The sequence below is a fragment of the Canis lupus genome, chromosome 10 (genome assembly GCF_048164855.1).
Source record: "Canis lupus baileyi chromosome 10, mCanLup2.hap1, whole genome shotgun sequence".
Taxonomy (NCBI): domain Eukaryota; kingdom Metazoa; phylum Chordata; class Mammalia; order Carnivora; family Canidae; genus Canis; species Canis lupus.
The window spans coordinates 18,000,935-18,020,492 of record NC_132847.1 but is presented as its reverse complement, the minus strand read 5'-3'; the positions used below and the strand labels follow the sequence as shown (position 1 = coordinate 18,020,492).

Here is a 19,558-nt window from a genome sequence, read left to right as displayed (position 1 = left end):
AATAGTAAACCCAAATAGGCTAATTTGTGGTGGTCAGGGTAGTATGAAGAGGTTGTGAGGTGCCAAGTGTTCTGGGGTAAAGAAAAAGTTTTGAAACTTGAGAGAAATGGTAGTTGCATTAGTTGCATAACACTGTGAATCCATTCAGTGATACTGAATTGCATCCTTCAAAATGGTTAATTGTATGTGATATGAATTTCATCTCTATAAAAGTACAGTAACTTTCTAGTTAGCTCTCAGTGGTCATGAGAATTATTAGCATCACATCATTTCATGGACTGCTATTAGAAAAAAATAACAAAATTGGATTGACTACTTTCATTTCATTTTATTTTTAAAAAGATTTTATTTATTTTATTCATGAGAGACACAGAGAGCCAGAGACATAGGCAGAGGGAGAAGTAGGCCCCTTGCCAGGAGCCTGATGTGGGATTTGATCTCAGGACCCCAGGATCATGCCCTGAGCCAAAGGCAGATGCTCAACCACTAAGCCACCCAGGTGCCCTGACTGCTTCCATTTTAAATTAATGAACACAAATCTCAGTGTTGAATCTCACTGTCCTGAAAGCAAATTATCATTATATTTTTCTCTTTGTAAACTGCCTTTCCTCTTTTCTCAGATAATATTATTCTCTATTCTTTTCTCAAATGTCATTTCTTTCTTTTTTTCTCTTCAGAATTCCAATCCCACCCTTCACCTCAAATGACCACCTCATCAATAATTTACTGAAAAAATAGAAGCTGCCAGATGGCTACTCCCTCACCTTCCCACTGGCCAGTGTTTGAACCTTACTGCAGCAGAGACTGTTAATTCATTTCCCAACAGTTGTTTACCTATTTATCCCTTGCTACCAGGCACCCAATTTGGATTAGCTAGCAGCCATGTGTTTAGGGGAGCTTGGCCTTGTCTAGTCCTTGGGAACGAATCACAATTAAACTAAGCCAGCCATGTTGGTCTCATTCCCAGGTATAAAGGATTATTTTAAGCATGGGCTTGCAATCCAGTAGAGGCCCCTGGAGCCCCAGGAAAAGGATTTAACTAGATTTTTTTTTTTAAGACACACAGGAGGAAGTACATCTCTTTTTCTCAGTATCTTTTGACTGCATATAATTCTTAAAATTGCTGCAGATACCTTATAAATATCACACAGGGGTGGAGGAGCAAAGGATGGGTAATACCTGTGTTCTTGGTGACATTCTTGAGCCACTGAATTAACCAACCTTAGAACCGCTCCACCTTAAAACTTATTGTTCCATGCTGGCCTTATTACATTACTTTAATTGGATTCCTGTTACTTAGAGGTGAAGGCATTCTTTATTAGACAAATGGAGAAGATATTCTTCTATCAAAGCCCAGCCCTTCCAGTAGTCTTTGAAGCACCTCTCCTTGATCACAAAGCCTTCACCCCTGTCATTTCTGCACACACCCTCCATCCATTGCTGCGTTATCTATCTCCCCACTTCTGGTTGATCCTATTTCACATATAAACATGTTAATAGTAGTTCCCATGAACAAAAGAGAGCCATTGACAGCCTCAAATAATGACTTTTCTTAAAATAATTGCCTACCTACACTGTTGTCACTTTCTTAGAATATTCCCACTCTTTTTTTTAAAGAAAAAAAAATATTGGCTTATATAATTGGGGAGACAGAAGTAGATTTTTGTTTTACTCACAGCTAGATCCGCAAACTCAGAAGTCATATTCTATCTCTTTTTACTTCTGTATCTTGGTGCTGCTCCTATGTGTTGGCCTAATCATTTCCTGGTACAGACAAGCTTCTTCACACAGTGGGAAAAAATGTTACCTATAGCCTGCCAGGTTCATGACCTCAATAGTAAGACAATTTGTCCTCTGGTAACAAATTGAAAAAGGACTCTATTTGGCCCATCTTAGTTCATATGAGTTTTCCGAGAGTAGTCTTTATGGTCAGGAAAATAATATATCATAAGTGATTAGAAAAAATTTTTTACTAAAACCTAGAAAATGTGCCAAATGATCATTCCCTTGACTATGATTAACAACCACAGAATGATTATAAGATTGGAGCCAGGAAAAACATTTCTCTAGAAAAGGTAGACACAAAAACAGAGGCCAGTTAAAGTTCATCCTCTGGGTGCTAAACACAATAATACCACAGACAGTAAGTATATGCATTTCCCACAATGCTCTGGCATATGATGCATCTATTCTACATGAATCCAAAAATGTACTCACCCCTCCCCCAAAAGGAGATAACCTAAAGTCATATCAAGTTCCTATATCTAGCTCTGCATTTAGATCTCCAAATTATGTGTATTCCACCCTGAATCACATGCAGATGAGACTCATCATGGTATAGTGTCCAAGGATTAAATAAAAAATATACCCTCCCTAAAACCAGGACAACCATAATAACTCCCCTTTTTAACAAAAAAAATGGAAAAGGGGAAACAACATACAGTTGTCACTAGCTATTGCAAATACCACACTGTACTGGCTAGTGATAACAAAGTCGATCCTGACTGTGCAGTGAGTGAACATTTCTGATGTGTTTGAGGCTGCTTTGGACCTCTAGGAAACTTCTTTTCCCTTTTCTTCCATGGCCTCTGTCAAAAAAAAGGCTAGAGGGTATTTCTTTGGTGGAGGGTATGTACCAAGGTAAATTTCAGGTATGTCACTAATTCCTCTTTTTGTCAGAACCATTTTAGTTATGTTACAGAAACCCAGTGCAAACTTAGCTTAAAGAGAGAATTAACTTTTTTTAACTAAGAAGTAGAGGCACCCCTATGTCCTAGTCTTAAATTAGATTCTCAGAATTCTCTCACTTTACAGTCCTTGGTGTTCTCTCTCTCTCTCTCTCTCTCACACACACACACACATTATAGGAAAAAATTTCCCAGGAGCTGGGAAGAGGACTTCCCTGAATTATATTTCTCTCCTAATCTCTCTTCAATTGCCTTTTGCCCTCCACTAATCTACCAACGCTGAGCTTATCAAGGTTGCCTATGATCCTCATTTTACCAAACATAGTGAACAAGTTTCTAGTCATCTCATTCAACCTCCCAGTAAAATAGACATCTGAATACTCCATGCCTCTTCAAACACTTTTTCATATGTTTCTCTGGATTTCTTCCAGATTCTAAGTTTCCTTAGCTATTTTTTCTTTTCCTTTCAATTTCTAAATATTGAAACCTAAGAGTTTGGTCTTGGGCCCAAATTCTCTCCCTTGTCTATGCTCATTCTCTAGCTGATCTCATTAGGTGCCATAATTTAAACATGTTGGTTGCTCACATTTTTTGGGGGTGACATATAACCACTTAGCTTCAGGTTGATATATATGTATATCCAATAACCTACTTAATATTGTCACCTGAATGTATATGAGGCATTTAAAAATTAATGTACTCAAAATGAACTCTTCAACTTTTATGCGTTCCCCAGACTTCCTTCTCATAATAAATGGAATGACCTACAGTATGTATAAGCCACAAATATACTTAAAACTTCTCTTTCTCTCATCATCCACCTCGTCCATAACCAAGTACAATTATGAAAATCACCCCATTAATGTGAATTTTCATATTTATCTCTTCTCATTGTCTTTTCTCCTAGATCTTCTACACAACCCACACATATACACACAGCAAATAATACTGCAGGATAGGTTTCTAGTGTCATTCAGAAACAAACTGAGTAAAGCTGTACTTGACAAACCTTGTGAAGCTTATACTACAGAGAAAAGAGTGATTTCATTTATAAACAAAGGCTTTCCTTGTGTAAAATGCTCTGTAAGCTGACTTGGACTAGCACTAAAAACTATGAAATATTTTGGCAATAAATAACAGAGGCACTTTAAAAACTACCTTTTCTACCTGTGGAATGGTCAAGAACCCTGATGTCTGAGGATACATTTAGTGCACAGAACTGGGTCTGTCTCATTTCAATTTTACAGCTAAAAACAAACAACACATTGCTCATCCTACCTCCATCCTAGACAAAACAGACTTTTACATTTATTAGTATTTCTGCCTTTAAAAAGTTATTTTGAGTCATTTCTAGGTTCATGCACATCTTAAAATAGACCTCCAAAGGCCTATAATTTAGAAGCATAGTTAACCATGTATTAGTTTGCTAGGGTTGCTATAAAAGAGTGCCATAAACTATGTGGCTTAAACATCATAAATGTATTATCTTACATTTCTGGAGACTAGAGGCCCCAGATCAAAAAGTTGGGGGGGTTAATTCCTTCTAAGTGGTGTGAAGAATGTCTCTTTTTAAAGATTTAATTTTTTTTAATTGAGAGACAGAGAACAGAGAGTGGGAGAGAGCAGAGCACAAGTAGGGGCAGGGGGCAAGGGGCAAGGGAGAGGGAGAAGCAGGCTCCTCGCTAAGCAGGGAGTCTAATATAGGGCTTGATCCCAGGACACTGGGATCATGACTGAGCCAAAGACAGCTGCCTAACTGACTGAGCTACCCAGGTGCCCCGTGAAGAATCTCTTCTATATCTCTCTTCTGGCTTCTCATGATTTTACTTGCAGTCTTTGGCATTCTTTGGCTTGTAGATACATCACCCTGGTCTCTGTCTTTGTCTTCATGTGACATTCTTCCTGTGTATCTGTGTCTAAATTTTTACTTCTTTAAAGGACACCAGCCATATTGGATTAGGGGCCCATCTTACTCTACTATGTCCTCATCTTAACAAATTATATCCACAACAACCCTGTTTCCAAATAAACTCATGTTCTGAGGTACTTGGAGTTAGAACTTCAACATTTGGATTTGTAAGGGACACAATGCAACCCACAACACACCCAAGTTTTTCAGGGAAGGAGACTGAGTAGTAAAGGAAAATTTAAGCTCTAAGTGAAAACAGAGAGAAATATTTGCCAAAATATCAATCGATAATTGAAATATAAAGTTCCAGGCATAGAGATTCCTAAGAGTTCTTTAATCTCCAAAAAAGCTCTCTGGGTTTAATGAATAGATAAGAATATCAGAAAGAAATGAGACATGGTGAAAAGTGAGGCAATTAATCATTGACTTGGATATAAAGGTCAAATGTTTGGATGTAAAAATGAAAAAGCAGTAATAGCAGGTTCAGAGAAATTAAAGCCAACAACTCTAGTGGCCTAGGTCTCCTGCCTAGGATACAATACACCCAGTCCTTCCAAGTTCCAGCGCATTCTCAGAGCACTTTCATGCAACAGGGCACAGACTCCCCCTGCTGGTCAGACTCAGAGTTGACTCTGCTCCCTGGCTTGGGGGAAATGCTTTCTGCCATTCTTTTTGTTTCTCTCCGGGGTTTCCCTTTCTCCTCAAATCTTCTCAACATCTAACTTAATACAGGGCAGCTGGATTTTCATACCTGCTCTATGTTCAATCTTCTGTGTAACATCTGAGAAACCTCTTCTTGTTAAGGAATGATAGTGGAAAAGGCCAATGACATGTTAGTATTATTATACAAATAGTTTTGACTTTGAACATCCCCTGAAGAATACAAGGACTGCCCTGTTACTATAAAGCCATTTAATAATGGCAGGAGATTTGCATTTATAAAACTCCCAGGTTAAACATTAAACTGTTCCTGAGGCTAATAAATGAGATCTTCATACATAAAACACGTGGTCATCCAAAATTTTCCCCTTGAAGCCCTAGGGACTGAAAAACGAGGAGGAAAAAAAACTACTTCTAAGACATGGATTAGGGTCTGATATATCAGAGGGCTACAGTATTCAAAAGACCTAAGTGAGGAAATCCAAATTATGAGGCTTTGGAAACAATCCAGAGCATATGTGGGGTAAATTGAGCCTCCATAGAGCCTTCCAAAGGAAATGGATCACGTTTAATACTTAATGATTCAAATATAAGATAGTTGGGGTAACCACTGATCAAGTCACCTAAAACTTGGGATCTATCTTGAATACTACTTTCCCATTAATTAATCACTAAATCTAACTCTTAAATATTTCTTGTCTCTATTTCTCTTCAGAACTGATAGGCACTTATCATTTCCAAACCAGATTTTTACAGGAGCCTACCCACTGATGTGCCTGGCTTTGGTCTCCTCACAGATATGGTCTTCTTAGTCCTCTCAGAATTTTCTTTTAAGATTTTTATTTACTTATTCATGAGAGACACAGAGCACGAGAGAGAGGCAGAGACACAGGCAGAGGGAGAAGCAGGCTCCATGCAGGGAGCCAGACATGAGACTCGATCCAGGGTCTGCTGAAGGCAGCACTAAATCGCTGAGCCACCTGGGCTGCCCTCAGAATTTTCTAAGTGCAAATGTGAATATGCCCCATTTAATGGTTCCACAATGCCCATAGGTCAACTCAAATTGCTGTATTAGAAAGGGCATGAGCTTTGACATCAGAGACACAAGTGGATGGATTCAAACTCGATTTGAGACTCAGGGAAGTCACTGTCTGAACTTCTTCTGTGAGGCATATGGTATAGTAGGATAATTACAATTGGTGGGGAAGTGGGAGATGGATTATGAGAGTACCTAGGAAGGATATCTAACCCAAAACTGAAGGAAGAAGGAACGCATTTTTTGAGGAAGCAGTATCTAATTGAATATCTGAAAACAGGAGTTGGTTGGGATGTTGTGGATAATGGGAAAGAGGGCGAGGGGAAATAAAGGGAGCATTCTTAGGCAAAAGCAGAGTTAAAAGGATATATTAAATAAAACTTGGCTCAGAAACAAAGATTTTTGTTTTTTCTTAAATGAGAGAGATAAGAGAAGATATGATACATACAAGGAATTGAAAATGATGTAATAGTGAGATGCAAGGAGTAGGGGGTCTGACCACCAATGACTATAGCACCTGTTAAACAGTAAGATTTGACCCTGATGGTAAAAGATAACTAATTTAGGAGTTAAGCCGAGGAGAAATATGTGTTGTGGAATCTTCCCTTTGTCTGCAGTGTTGAGGAGCCATTAAATAAGAACCATAATGAAAGCTTCTGCTGTTGGTGGCCTGAACAAGGGCAGTGGTGGGAGAGAGATTAAAGGAAACGGATTCAAGAAATCTTTGATAGGCATCATCCATAGTACTTAGCTATTGACTGTATGTGTGGCATGAGGAAAAGGAAAGAATCAAAGCAGCACAGATTTCTGATATGAGCCACAGGGTGGCTGGGGGAACCTGTCCCAGGGTTAGGTGATATGAGAGAAGGAACAGATCTGAAGCAGGAAGCTAATGAACAGGAAAAGCATGAGTGAGTTGACTGAGAACTTTGATGGTGCTCTTTAGTAGACAGTTGAATATTCAGGTCTGGGTTCATGAAAAAGGCCCGGACTAATGATGAAGAGGTGGTTCTTGGGGCAGATTGTGTGCCCTTAGGGCCGGTTACCAAGGAAGAATGTAGAGAAAGAGCAGATGAGAGGGCTGCAATCGCACAACAGAGCTTTCATCATTTGCAAGATGGGGATAAGATTCCCCAGGGCCTTCAGAAGAAATGCACGTGCTGACATACGTGGGAGGACCTAGCAAAATGCCTTACTCACGGTACAAACTTAATAAGTATTTACAGAATGAATAAATGAATAATTGATAAAGCATATACCTAATTTCCTCATTTCCTTGCAGAAATTAAGGAAAGTGAATGTGGGTTTGCCATCTCTGAGAAACCTTTAAAGAAAATGTCCATGCAAAAAGACACCTGCTTTTATCAGCAGAGCCATGATTCTTAAGGGACAAGGCATTTTGGCTTTTTCTTAGACAAGAAAGTCACATTTATTAGCGCCCAGTCAGCTATTTAAAACTGACCTCTGTTTGATCTTGACATTTACAAGCAAAAGGAAGTCTTTAGTTATGTAACAGGCCAGCAGTCCATGCATCCCGCCTGTAACAACAATAGCAACAGAAGCCCATTTGTCATTGTGCCTGACTCGATTCAAAACAACACATCTCTTCACCAGCTTGTCTTTTTTCCCTTACATTCTCTTAAGCTCTCAATTAATGCCCAACAATCTAATAAGGGGGTAAAAATTGACACCTGCTTAGGTAAGAGGAAGTGTGTGTGTGTGTGTGTGTGTGTGTGTGTGTGTATGTGTGTGTACACGCGTGCATGCAGGGGTGTTTAAAGAGGGCATTCTGGGGGATCCCTGGGTGGCTCAGCGGTTTCTCGCCTGCCTTTGGCCCAGGGCGCGATCCTGGAGTCCCAGGATCGAGTCCCTCATGAGGCTCCCGGCATGGAGCCTGCTTCTCCCTCTGCCTGTGTCTCTGCCTCTCTCTCTCTCTATCATAAATAATAAATAAAAATAAATCTTAAAAAAAAAAGAGGGCATTCTGCTGTAAAATCAACCAGAACCAAAGTGTTAAAATGAAGTTCCCAGTAGCTAGGTTTCATGGTGATAAGGAAGCCCATTCCAGGTCAAACAGACTGCTTGTGAATTTGATTTTATGGTATTAAAGTAGACTTCCAAAAAGATTGGAAAACAAAAACTCATTCACAGAAACTCATGATTTCAGATTGGCATATCAAGCATAATTTCTGAGCATTTGCAGAAATGAATACTCCTACCAAGGGCACATTACTTATTTCAAATAAACTTGACATCAAGGGATCTACTGTTGCATTTAAACAATGAAAAAAGAACCAGAACATTTTTGGGGAGCAATCTCAGTGTGTATCAAGTCACTTTTAGCCATCCATACACATATTTGGCATCTAAAAATTTGCTGAAGATCTTTATTTTTTCTATTCCCAAACTTAAAAAACAGATTAAATACTAAGAAGCAAATAATGGGAGTTTATATTAGAGCCTTAGGTATGTACAAAATGATAAATAATGTTGGATTCCCAGAGTCAAACATAGTCTTTCATCTTTGTACTTGATTGCTTGCTTGTTATACTAAATGCTTAAGGTAAAAGATCAGTTAGAAGATTCATTCAATTTCCAGCTACTGCATAAGTAAGAATGGTCCACTGTGCTTCTCACAATAAGAAAGGATCTTGGTAAAGGACCCAGAAGACCAAATCCAAGTTCCTGCTAAAAAATTTACCTGGGGTTTCCAACCAGAAGTACCTGTTGAAAGTCACAGAGTTATTTATAGAGCATGGAACAGAATTGAGAGTCTACAGAATCATACATCTGTAAACAATTGAGTTTTGATGAGGCTGTCAAGACCATTCAGTGGAGAAAGAATCATCTCTTCAGCAAATGGCACTGGGATAAGCCCATTGTGCTACTTGTGCTACCTGGATATCCCCAGGTAGCACATGTAGCACAATGGGCTACAGTATGGTCAAGGGCTTGGATGAGTAAGGCAGAGATCGCTATTTGCCAACCTAATATCTCTTCTAACCTTCTTAGTAAAAGAATCTCCATACTCTTAGGGTGGAAATGTGCCCAGCTAAATATTCATATTTTCTAGCCTCCATGCAGTAGTCAGGGATATATAAGAATTTTTACACTGAGTTTTTGAGAAAAGTTCTTTAAAAGTTCTTCAAAGGGGCTGCATAGATGGCAGTTGTCCTTCCCTATTCTGCATGTGCTTTTCCCTTCTTCTTGCTGCTGGACATGTGAAAAGAATGGCTGCAGCAGGTGCATCTCGGATGTTGAAAGTGGAAGCCATGTTTGTGAATGCATAGAGAGACAGAGCCCTGGCTTTTGAGAGTTGTGAAGCAGCTACCACGCTGGTCCTGGGCTGCCTGTGTCCAGACTAACATTATATGACTGAAAAACAAATGTCTACTTTATGAGTAGTGTTTAGGCCACTCTTTGGAGGGGTTATTTGTTTTATGTACCCAAGACTGATCCTAGCTGATTCAATCCATGCGCTATTGGGGCACAGAGCAAGGGTGAAGAGGACCTTTTGCCTGCAGATTTGGATTAGGGCTAGAGCCAAACTTCAATCTAGGGTGCAAACTTGTGAAAAATGTAAATTGTTGATCCCTACCCCAGATCTACTGACTCAGAAACCCTGGGGGTAAGGCCCAGCAATCAATAAGCTCTCTGGGTTCCAGTATAGAGGTAGGTTTATGTTCAGTGCTACTTGAGTGGGAAACTTCTTTTAAGTGGCTTTGGCTTATGACCACATGTTCCTAAGAATAGGGACTGTGACTTTAAAAATACTTAGGTTCTAATATCAGCTTCACCATTTATTAATTTCATGACCTTGGGTAAATGACTTAATGTCTTTGAGTCTCATGTTCTTCATGTGGATCATCATAATAGTGCCCTTCCTAGCATTCTTGTGTGTCAGTTAAATGGAATGTCCACAAATCTAAGCCCATTACCTAGAAAACTGTAGATGCTTAATAAATATTAGTTTCTCCACTCACTGACTTTACAATGCATTGTAGTGGTCTGGTACAAGGCATGCATTCATATGGGATTCAGGCTTTAGATATCTCACCACACCACATATCCATCATCCCCCTTTCACACTTTGTGTCCATTATTGCTTCTGTTATTATTTAAGATGGAGGTGAATGTTGACAGGGAGATACCAGAGGAAAAAAGAAAGGGAAAGGAGTCTTCTTTGAATATAACATAACTGGTCAAGTTTGCTACAGAGTCAGAATACAAAAAGGCCCTGCTATTAGTTTTATTTTGGGCCTGCGGAAAGGTCCTTCTCATCAGATAAGGGAAAAATTATGCATAGCTGGCCCTTGAGCTATTACTAAGAAGTGAGAAAAAGGCTTTTTTCAAAAATTGGGAAATACTACCATGTGCTTCTCCATTGAAATTTCTCTGTATCCTGAGTATCACCAATAATTCTCTCCTTATGGAAACAAAAAGGGTAAAATTAATTTTATGCTGCGAAAGACCATAAAGGGGCTCTTTGTTGTGTCTTGTCTATGTCTCATTCCTACCTGGGAAAAACAATGATTCAAAAAAAAAAAAAGTCAAGTTTCTACCAGGCTTCTCACCTCCTAGCTCTTGCATCTAATCACAACATTCTTTTCCAACTAGTATCTGTGGCACCCCTCATATGTAACCAATATTTTGCTCACTCTGATAGCCATAAGACACCTGAAGCTAATTCTGACAACATGGTTGTTACTGGATTCACCTCCTTGGTGAAGGAATGATCACAGTTCTCTCCTCCCCAGTTTGCCCATGAAACCCTGAAACAACCACATACCAGCACTACAGATTCAGCTCCTGCTTGGAGCAAAATCAGAGAATGGGCAGAAAGAGAAGACCCAAAATATAAAGCGGAAAGGATGAACAAGGTGAAATTATTTGGGTCCCTTTATCACATAAATAGTTTGGAAAGAGTGAAAGAGAAAGTTGGACTCTTAAATAGCCAAGCTAGGACAAGGGACCTGGGATGGAAAGGGCACTCTCCTGCTTGAAAGACTCTAACATTGTGAATGCTGAGGAAATGCTATGAGGAAGTTACAACTTGAGTGTCTTTTAAATGCTTTGAGGGACACCAGCAAAAAAAAAAAAAAAAAAAAAGAGAGAGAGAGAGAGAGAGAGAATGAGAAACTCCTTATACATACACACATACTAGCCCCTGACATCTGATACAGAGAACCACATGTTTTGTTATGACTACTAAAAGTGGAGATGAATGAACCTTTGTTGAGAAACCACTAAAAGACTGATATACTTATGTAAACTTCACAACTGCCTAAGAAACCAGTATGTTTACCTCCTTTTAGTTTTTTTAAAGATTTATTTATCTATCTGAGGTGAGGAGGGACAGAGGGAAATAGAATCTCAAGCAGACTCGCTGCTGAGCTCCGAGCTCTAGGTCACAAAGCTCCATCTCATGAAGCTAAGATCATGACCTGAGCTGAAATCAAGACTCAGACACTTACCAACTGAGGTACCCAGGTGTCCCTACCCCACATTTAGATAAAACAGCTGCCTGAGACTCAGAGAGATAATGTGAATTGCCCAAGGTCATGAAGCTAGCAGGTAGTGTAACCTGAGCTCTCCTGAGTCTCCTGCTAGGAGCTGGGAATCAGAAGCTGCTATTGAATGGGGAGACATGGGCCAAAATTATGGCCAGGGGAAGTGTCTCAGGAACTGCCCTGCCGATTCCCTCTACACTGGCGGACCTCTGGATCTGTGCTCCATTATGAAACTGGGTTTTCCTGACACTTTTTAGTGCAAAAAGTATTGGGATCCCAGGACAAAAGCCGTGGGATCTATTTGTGTGTGGTCACAGACTACAGGCCACCGAAGTCCCTTTCTTTGTCCCTCTCGTCTGTACTGCTGATAGAAGCCAGCACTCATGCAAAAACTGTTTATGATTTTCTCCAGAAACCTTTTTACTCTTCTTTCTCTCTGCTCCCCTAACATTTTGCTTTGTTTTTGTTTGTTTTTTTAAGATTTTATTTATTCATGAGAGACACAGAGAGAGGCAGAGACAGGGGCAGAGGGAGAAGCAGGCTCCCTGTGGGGAGCCCAATGTGGGACTCAATCCTGGGACCCCAGGATCATGCCCTAAGCCAAAGGCAGACAGATGCTCAATCACTGAGTCACCCAGGTGCCCCTGCCTTTTTCCTACCTGCCTCTCCTGGTGCTTTATCTACTACCTAATTCCCAGGCATTTACTCCCACTGATTTCCACCGAAATTACTCCCACTGATTTACTCCACTGATTTCCTACTGGAAATGCAATCTAGTATTTTCTTTAGCAAAACCTGCTAATGATGAGTTATTTACTGTATTACCTAGAACAAGAGTTTGATTCTCATGGCCCTTTCTCACTCTGGCCAACTGAGTGGCTGCAAAATTCCTAAAGCTATAACTAGCTCAGGTTATAAATCTTAATAGCAAATTATCCTGATCTCATACTGCTTTTATTTTTATGATAGACACATGATTGCCCAGAAATAAATAAAAACTGCTAGAGGGAAACTAACAAAGAATTCTGTTCACTGTGTGATGTCGCATAGGAAGTGGACACAATCTTATTTCCTCACTATTTATTTGTAGGTTTCTTCTTCATCATGAGCCAACAGAGAACTTGCTGGACTTTGCTGATGTTAGAAATGTTCAGTGCAAGTAAATTGAGGCAAAGTACCAACAGATGCTTAGTGTAGATAAAATCTTAAAAATCTGTACTTCCCATTCTAAGTTCATTCTATGTTCTAGTCTAAGGCAAAGCCAGGAGGTAACAATTTGGCTAACAGTGAAATTTACTCTTTTCTTAAAGGCGAGATCCATTGGGCAACAATACCATGAGCTTCCACTCCTTGGTTCCATTCCAAATCTTTGTCCTCTCCTCTGCTTCCCCAACCTGTTTCTAGCCCACCAGGCCAGCCTGCCTGGTCAATACTCGGCCATAGGGCTGACAAAATGATTTGGATTACCAGGGAAAGCCAGCTAGCATTTCCCACCATCCTTGTGACAAGTCCTGTATTAATGATACTTAAAAGAAGCATTAACATGTATACATGTATACAAGCAGAAATATTCCTAATCACACACACACACACACACACACACACACACATCACTGTCTTGAATATTAATGACAATTTCTCTTTTTGCAATCATGTAGTGGCATAGCCTGGTAAGGAACACAGTGGCACCCAGTGGACAAATGTTTGATTGTTTGACTCAGGTGTTCCATTCTGAAATGTTCTCATATCTTAGCCTTAAGGAAGGTCAGTTGCTCCCCTTGTTTTTGCCTATTCTTTTGTCATCACATTTTAAAAATATCTACTGAATTTAAAAATAGAGGGGAGGGAAACATTCTTACACTTTTTATCTTTTCCAGAATAAGACTTAACCCCCGCTTAAAGATGGCTTGCATAACTCATAGGCTAGAGTGAATGAAAATCAAAATATAAATGTAAAAGGAGTTTTAAAGGCTGGAAAGGCCCATCAAGATTAAGGTAATTATTGTTACAGATAAAATGAATAAAGGGCTGTGTGTGTGTGTGTGTGTGTGTGTCATTAGATAAACAAGTCAAAGCACAGATTATTTGTTTGCTTGTTTATTTACCTAGAGTAGAATTGACATAAAATGTTACATTAGTTTCAGGTGTACAACATAGTGATTCAGCATCTCTATGCCTTATGCTGTGCTCACCACAAGTGTAGCTATTGTCTGTCACCACACAGTTACAATATCACTGACTTTATTTCTATGCTGTGCCTGTTACTACCATGACTTCTTCTTTCTGTAACTGGAAGCCTCTGCCTCCCACTCCGCTTTACCCCTTCTGCCCATCCTCTGACACCCCTTTCCCCTGGGACCCATCAGTTTGCTCTATTTATACATCTGTTTCTAGTTTTTATAAAACATGTATTTAGATTTACACTTGTTCTACGGCAGACTTGAAGAACACAGATTTCCAGTCTGAATGACAGGTCTTACCTGTTCAGATAAGGACTTAGCCTTTTCTTCTGCTTCCTTCAGGCAAATCTCCAAGGCCTCAAATTGTGCCAAAGTAAATGCCATCTGTCTGGTTTCCAGGGACTCTTTCTTTAAAACAATAATCACGTATTACTTTTTGATATTGATAACTTCCTGAATATATCTTAAGCATCTTTCTGGACAAAGATAGGGTTAATAAACTCAACAAAATCATATCCTTTTCTTCAACACAGTAATAAAACAGTGAAATGTTACCAAAACAATAGTCTTACTTAACAGTTTAACATCTAAATGGGAGGGTAAAAAAATGCATATTAAATTACGACAATGAACAGCTTTAGAAAGTTAGACTAAAATTACCCACACTGGAATTTGGTTCATCTGTAGCCTTTTATTCCTGATACAAACAGAACTTTCCTTCCAGAGGTTAAGACCAGGACCTCACATTCCTGGTAAGAGATGTCACCTAGAATACCTCTATTTTTAGCATTCACCTATCCTCAGGAACAGAACCATGTACACTCAGAGAAGCTCATTTCCTCTGATTGCAGCTTTCCTATCACAAGTTTCATTAAAGCAAAGAAACCACAGAGCTTAGAATCAGATCATTCTTGCCCAGAATGTGGCTAAGATGATTGGAATCAGCAGATGTGTAGACACTTCCTCTCCAAGTGGTTCTGAAGTTGCTCTTTTTCATCTACAAGCAGTAGAGTGTGCAATATTGGTATGGAAAGATCACTTGCAGGCTCTGGTGAGACTACAGCATTCATTTCCTGACTACTTGGGCTATCCTGATAATCATTACACAGCAATATGAAAACTTGAAAAGGGAGACCTCATGTGCTGGGATTATGATCTTCCTACAGTCTGCTTGGGTGTGTCCTATTCTCTTGTCAATGCTCAGGCTCTTCCAATGAACTCCATCAGAAGGAAAAACTGTGTTTATTCTTTTCTTTTCCTTTTTTCTTTTCTTTTCTTTTCTTTTCTTTTCTTTTCTTTTCTTTTCTTTTCTCTTTTCTTTCTCTTTCTTTCTTTCTTTCTTTCTTTCTTTCTTTCTTTCTTTCTTTCTTTCTTTCTTTCTTTCTTTTCTTTCTTATTTATTTTTTGACTGCTGCTTTGTTTTCTTCCTTTGGTTTAGGAGCCCACCAATTTTATACATGTGTGGATTTCCTAATGATACAAGAGAGCCATCTGGTGGTAAATGGAACCAGCCATAAAGATAAAGCATTCATTCAGGTCCTATCTGTACTGTACTGTACACTGAACCCTAGGGCCTCTGACATCAATGAAATTCTGTGGGATGCAGGGCAAAGAAACAGTGCTAGGTTCCCAAACAGCCTGGCTCCTAGATCGCACAAGGCTGCCTAATGCCCCCCACCCCAACTCCCTTGCACCAATCAGACTTTGAGGGGTGAACATCTTGGGCTAGAACAATGATATTTGGAATGAATCAATGATCCTCAGAAATCCATAATGATTCCAATACATTTCAAAAGTCAGTCCAAAAAAAAAAAAATCCCAAAAATGAGCTTGAAAACAAAACTCTTGTGTATTTACACCTCTGGATAATTCATGCTGCAAAACATTTTATCCAGAAATGGGAAATTTCAAGAGGCCACACTATTCCAAAAAGATTGGGAATTCTAGTTCTAATTGCTATTTTCAGGGAGAAACTTCTTATCTAATGTTTGATCTCAAGAAGAAGTTTCTTAAATTTTTTGTGAGTGGATCTAGCAAGATCAATTAATCTGTTTCTCTAGACCTTTCTCTCCAAATATCCCAAATTTTCCTAGCCAAGAAGGACAATTGTTTCTAGTAAGAAAGAGGCATTGTAAGTCAAAGCCAAATGAAACAGACCTGACTGAAGAGTGTTATTAGATTCCATGGGAACAGGCCTGTCTCAGTAGTTAAGGATCCGCCTTGGGCTCAGGGCATGATCCTGGGTCCTGGGATCGAGTCCCACATCAGGGTCCCCGCAGGGAGCCTGCTTCTCCCTCTGCCTATGACTCTGCATCTCTCTTTCTGGTCTCTCATGAATAAATAAATAAAATTTAGAAAAAATTCCACCGGACTTTTCATACAGGTAGATTTAAGAAATTGCCATGTGTTGTACAAAAGGGAAAGTCCTGAGCAAACTGAAGAATATAGTCTATCTTGGGCACCTTTGCTCCAGCTCCAAGCTATCATTCTCCACTCTGACTTGCTTTCCTGTTCTCCCACCCCTTTAAGGGAAATAGCCATAAATGTATCTACACAGAGGTAAAAATGACTTATATACAGGTGAGCACTCTTTAATAGGAGGCTGCTCCCACTTACCAAAGGAATAAAAATTAAATCAAGAATAATTTCAGAAATGAGTACATGCATGGGGTCAGAAGTTTTAGAGGTAGGGGTGTTGTTTCTAGGACCCTAAAGAAATTAGGTATAGTTAGTCATCATCCTAGTTTTGCAGAATGAAAAAGCAGAAGAGCAGAAAATTAAGTTCATTCTGCTTCAGGCACATGTGGACATACCTCACATAAAGCCCCTATGTTTACTATGATTATAAAACTGTCTTGGTAGTTAAAGTAATTGAACAAATGAACTAATCAAAAGTCTGTTAAATGCTTTCATATGTTGAAAATATATGATATACAAGTGTTTGGGTTTTGAACCTGATGATTTTCAAATGATAATTTCGAGCAATTTAATGGGACTTCCAGTTTTTAACTTCTACTTTTTGTCTTAAAAATTTCTACCTAATATCAAGCCAGTCATCTAAGTACATGTAACTAAGATAACCAAGATGATTAAACTAAAAGAATACCACAAGTAAAAATTCAAATTCAACTCTTTGGTTGTTACAAAGACACTAGAGTATTATGCACGTGTGTTCAAGTTGACAATCTGTTAATTTTCTCGAGGTCACTAACCCATCTCATCTTTTCATCATCCCCTTCCTTAAAGTCAGTATTTCTTTATCTTACAATGGCCTTGCTCTTCTTCAGCCACACAAACACCTTCCACTTTTCAGGACTGGTTCAAGATCTCTGACCCAGATCCTTCCCTGGCCTCTGAATCCAGGTGCAACAGGTAGAAAGAGCCCTGTCTGCCGAGGCAAGACTGCACAGCGCTGAGCATATAGTAGGAGCCCAATAAATAGCTGTTGATGGATTGAAGGCTCATCAGTCAAAGAAGGTGGTTGTACCAGAAAGCAGTCCCCTCTGCTGAGAGGCTTTTTTGAGGTTTTTTACATCCTTTCCATGTATCCAGCCTGGGACACTGACATGGATCAGAGCCCTAGGGAGATTCTGCTTGTCAAAAGCCAGGTACAAGCTTGTGTAGCAGATGGCCAGGAGGTAGCCATGAAGTTGGGTAATGATGGCAGGGTTGTCCTGAAGACAAAGCTAAAGCAGGCAACTACTTAGAAATGCTCAGTTCATGTTATTATTAGTAATTCCATTGCCCCAACTCCCTTAAAGAGAATCATTTGATATTAAAACTTTCTAGCTTATTTTTAAACCCTAGTAAAGGAATGTCCCCATAGAGGCACTTTTGTAATAGCAAATGATCAAACGATAGCAGTAGGAAGAAAATTCAAGTATGCAATTAGAACAAAGTTAACGTGTTAAATATGTGCGTGTGCATTTATTTAAAAGTAAAACTGTTAAAAAAAAAGTATGATTATAACAAATAATACCAGCACAGGAGAGCATTTTGACATGTGTCAGTTTAAGACAATTAAATGTTTCCAGCAATCTGAAACTTCACATGTCTGGGTAAGCAGACAGCAGCTCCTACTTAGCAGCACAGTAACTTCATGCCAGGTAAAACATGCTTTCAACACATTTTGCAATGGTCAAGCTTCATGCTCCATGTCTCTTCTTTGCTATCCCCCTGCCTGACTGGCATTGAAGGCTCTAAACTTCTTCAGTCTTCTGTAACCTGCTCATATGTCTCATGCTGATGAAAGTTTTTCCCTAGCCTTCCATCTTAGCCCCTTACTCTGGACAGTTTATGTTATCACTCCCCCCATCTTTGGTGATCAGAATTCTTTTTACAGTGAAAATTTCATCACTCTCGTGTCCTTTTGTGCTTAGCTTTTGCAATTGTATCTTAGGCTAAATTGCCAGTTTCTATTTAGGCAACAGTTTAAAAACTTGATTTTTCCTGATTTCCACCCATTCTAGTGGAAACAGTATTCCTCTATTTTAGAGTTGCCCAAAAAGTTTGCTGATATGATATATTTTATTCAAAATTGAACAACTCATAACTATTTTCAAAGCCCAGTTAAAAGAAGTTTCTAGAAAGTGCCTCTCAATATGACTGTGAAGGAGATCAACATTGGGAGGATGACAGAACAGCCCTAAACACAACGCTGCTTGTAATCTGGAAGGCCACATTCTAGACCTGACCACATGACTGTGTGACTTCTGGGCTTCACTTCTTGGGGCCTCGGTTTTTCATCTTTAAATGAGAAATGTATTGGCACATCTCAGCAGGGAATAGTCATTCCAATGGAGTAATTGGGAAGGGTTTAATGAAGGGACTCTGTGCAAATACGTGGGCACAGTTAAGGGCATGAACAAATGATGATGGGGTATCCCAAGAAATGAAGGTAATCTTTGCCTCACCTTGAACTGAAGAGGTAGGGAAGAGATAATGGCAGAGTACTATTAGAGAATCTAGAAAGAGAGCTTAAGGAGAGGGCTGTGTCTATGAGCTGACACCCTGGATGGAGAAATAGAACTATTGCCAACCTGTGCTCAGATATAAAAGTGGGCAGACCTATGGAATAAATAGCCTGACCTTCTCTTCTCTAACTTGTGGTCTTTTGTATCTCCCTTGGGCTGAGCCCCCAAAAAAGCCAGAGGGCAAGACACACTGAATGAGAAATCCAGAGAGACCAGCTAGCCTGGAAAAGAGCAGAGTAGGGGAAGGATAGAGCAGATCTGGAAAGAGAAACAAAGAAACCTCAGGCAAAGAGATTTAATTATACTATTGGTTCCCAAATGCTAGCCCAAAGATCAGTATTGGTTTGTGATAACATTTCCACCCGTAGCAAGAAAAAGACGGAAGTAAAATTTTAAAAAACATTGTGAATTTTTCATGAAGTTAAATTTATTCCACTTAGAAAACTGTCCTTTATTCTGAGATTATGATCGTTCTATATATTTTGGTGTTAAGAGGATGTTTCTTTAACAAATGATAGCGATAATATATGGAAATTATTCTTTTCGTGAATTTTCTTCAAAAAAATTCAAAAAGTTGGCAGTGCTATGAGATCTAATCCCAAT

General features: G+C 39.3%; 1 protein-coding gene across 11 annotated transcripts in view; it reads right to left on the bottom strand.

Annotated features, from left to right (window-relative positions):
• The window catches only part of CCDC192 (coiled-coil domain containing 192), a 215,738-nt gene that overhangs the window by 167,222 nt on the left and 28,958 nt on the right, over positions 1-19,558 (bottom strand). For all 11 annotated transcript variants that reach the window (XM_072840859.1, XM_072840863.1, XM_072840860.1 and 8 more), the window contains one exon: positions 14,283-14,390. In XM_072840859.1, coding sequence (XP_072696960.1) covers positions 14,283-14,390 — 108 coding nt within the window. The remainder of the gene's footprint in view (positions 1-14,282; positions 14,391-19,558) is intronic.